This window comes from Nematolebias whitei, chromosome 19 (genome assembly GCF_014905685.2).
Source record: "Nematolebias whitei isolate Nwh7 chromosome 19, NemWhi1, whole genome shotgun sequence".
Lineage (NCBI taxonomy): Eukaryota > Metazoa > Chordata > Actinopteri > Cyprinodontiformes > Rivulidae > Nematolebias > Nematolebias whitei.
This window is the reverse complement of record NC_056516.1, coordinates 39,478,482-39,480,956: the sequence shown is the minus strand read 5'-3', so window position 1 is coordinate 39,480,956 and position 2,475 is coordinate 39,478,482. Positions and strand designations below refer to the sequence as shown.

Genomic DNA, 2,475 nt, shown 5'->3' with positions numbered 1-2,475 from the left:
CTGCTAACAGAACCAGAACCTTCAGGGCTGCTAACAGAACCAGAACCGTAATCTGTGAGTTCTGTTTTTCAACGTGACAAACGTAAAAATATTCCTAAATAAAAACTCATCTGAGGTTCTGATGAACCCAACTCAACAGCTGCTGGTTCTGTTTGAGTTCTAAACCTGCAGGAGGGACTGAAACACTTTACATCAGAGATCTTTGAGGGTTCCTGCAGAACCTGGAGCAGCAGTGATCCGGGTCCAGCTGGATCTGTTCTGAGTGGACGTGTGAGGTTCTGACCGTTTAGGCGGATCTTGCTCTTTTCTTCAGAAACGTGCCCTGAAGGTGAACTCAGCCGAGGCTCAGCAGGTCCCGGCAGAACCCCGGGTCGCTAACAGAACTGAGTCAGACCCGGTTTGGACGGAGGAGGAGGGGAACCGAGCCAGAGTTCTGACTGGACCGAAAAGTTTCAATTTATTTTTAAATAAAGTTCTGGAAACTGTCTGGTCCTACGATGTTCTGGCTGAGGAGGAGGTTCTGCCTGAACCGCAGCACTGCCGGTTCTGTCAGCGACCCAGAGGACCGGTTCTGTCAGCAACCCACAGGACCGGGTGCGTGAGGACTCCTTGGACTCTGGTTGGGACTCCCAGAGCGAGGGGAGTCTGGACCAGAACCTCCCGTGGTCCAGCTGAGCAGGGACAGGCTGTCCTGCAGACAGAGTTCTGACCCGTTCAGATGTTTCAGGAAGGTTCTACTGTCAGAACCTGCTGTGATGTTCTGAGCCTTAGGAGGGTTTTTATGGTCAGGTTCTGACCCGGCTGCACCTTCTGACCCAGATTCAGGTTGCGGATTGTTTTCGACCCGGCCTTCACTTCATCATTGGGTCGAGCCTGATGATGAGCTCTGCGGTTCTGAAGCTCTTTAGAGATCCAAAGGTAACGGTTCTGTTCTGCCTGCAGGCCCACCGGGATCGACATGGATCAAGTCTACCGTCAGACCAACCAGGAGAACCTGGAGCAGGCCTTCAGCATCGCAGAACGAGAACTGGGCGTCACCAGACTGCTGGACCCCGAGGGTGAGCAGAACCAGAACCTCTGAGCAGACAAACGTCTGAACGCAGCGCCGGTTCTGACGTTTGTCTGAACGAGCCGAAGTAAACCAGAAAATATTTTTTCTTTTCTCCTTTCTTTAAGTCGATGATCCTCTCTGTCTGTCTGTCTGTCTGTCTAACTGCCTGACTGTCTGCCTGCCTGTCTGTCTGTCTAACTGTCTCTCTGTCTGTCTGACTGTCTGACTGACTGTCTGTCTGTCTGTCTGTCTGTCTGACTGTCTGTCTGTCTGTCTGTCTGACTGACTGTCTGACTGTGTTTCTACCTCCATGTGTGCAGACGTGGACGTTCCTCATCCTGATGAGAAGTCCATCATCACGTACGTCTCGTCGCTGTATGACGCCATGCCCCGGGTACCAGACGTCCAAGACGGGATCAGAACCAACGTGAGTCCAGAACCAAGACTCGGTGTGGGAGGGGACATGATGAAGAGGATGAAGTGTATTTGAAAGACATGATGTAAAAAAGTTCATTAAATCCATCAAAGACCAAAACCAGGACTTGAGACCCGCAGCGTCACACACTCAAACATATTCATTGGTGGTTGAAGTTTAGGCTCAGCCTTAGAGGAGGAGGAGGAGCAGAGCTGCTGCTCCTCTGGATCTAAAGGAGTCAGCTGAGGAGGTTCATCTGATCAGGACGCCTCCTGTAGGAGGTTTTCAGGACAAGTCCCCCTGGAAGGAGACCCCAGAATAAATCCAGAACTCTGGAGGGATTATAGATCCACTCTGGTTTGGGAACACTCTGGGGGGCCCCCAGGAGGACCTGGAGATGGTCTCCGAGAAGAGGGAGGTCTGGTTTCCTCTCCTGTATCTGTAGCCTTCAAGGTCAAGCTTTCCTTATTGTCATTCGAGATGGGGCAGAGGCAGGGCAGCCGACTCGGGACGTGAAAGTCTCAGGTTTGATCCCCAGCCGTTCCCACATGTCATGGTGTCTCTGAGCAGGACACTCAATCCCTAACTGCTCCCCGGGCATTTACACAGTTACCCACTGCACCACCTGGTGTGTCTCAGGTGTGATGTGTTAAATGCAGAGACTCATTACACCGTTGTATGAGAACACACAGTGATGAGGACACACAATGATGAGAACACACAGTGATGAGAACACACAGTGATGAGAAAACACAGTGATGACAACACACAGTGATGAGAACACACAGTGATGACAACACGCACTGATGACAACGCAAAGTGATGAGAAAACACAGTGATGAGAAAACACAGTGATGAGAACACACAGTGATGAGAACACACAGGGATGACAACACGCACTGATGACAACACAAAGTGATGAGAAAACACAGTGATGAGGACACACAGTGATGAGAACACACAGTGATGAGAAAACACAGTGATGACAACACACAGTGATGAGAACACA

The 2,475-nt window shown here is 50.7% G+C and overlaps 1 protein-coding gene across 1 annotated transcript in view; it reads left to right on the top strand.

The window, feature by feature from the left end:
- The window catches only part of LOC119425631 (plectin), a gene marked incomplete in the record, with an annotated part of 54,639 nt that overhangs the window by 24,107 nt on the left and 28,057 nt on the right, over positions 1 to 2,475 (top strand). Inside the window, 2 exon segments of the mRNA XM_037693165.1 lie at positions 943 to 1,058; positions 1,372 to 1,478. Of these exon segments, the coding sequence (XP_037549093.1) occupies positions 943 to 1,058; positions 1,372 to 1,478 (223 nt within the window).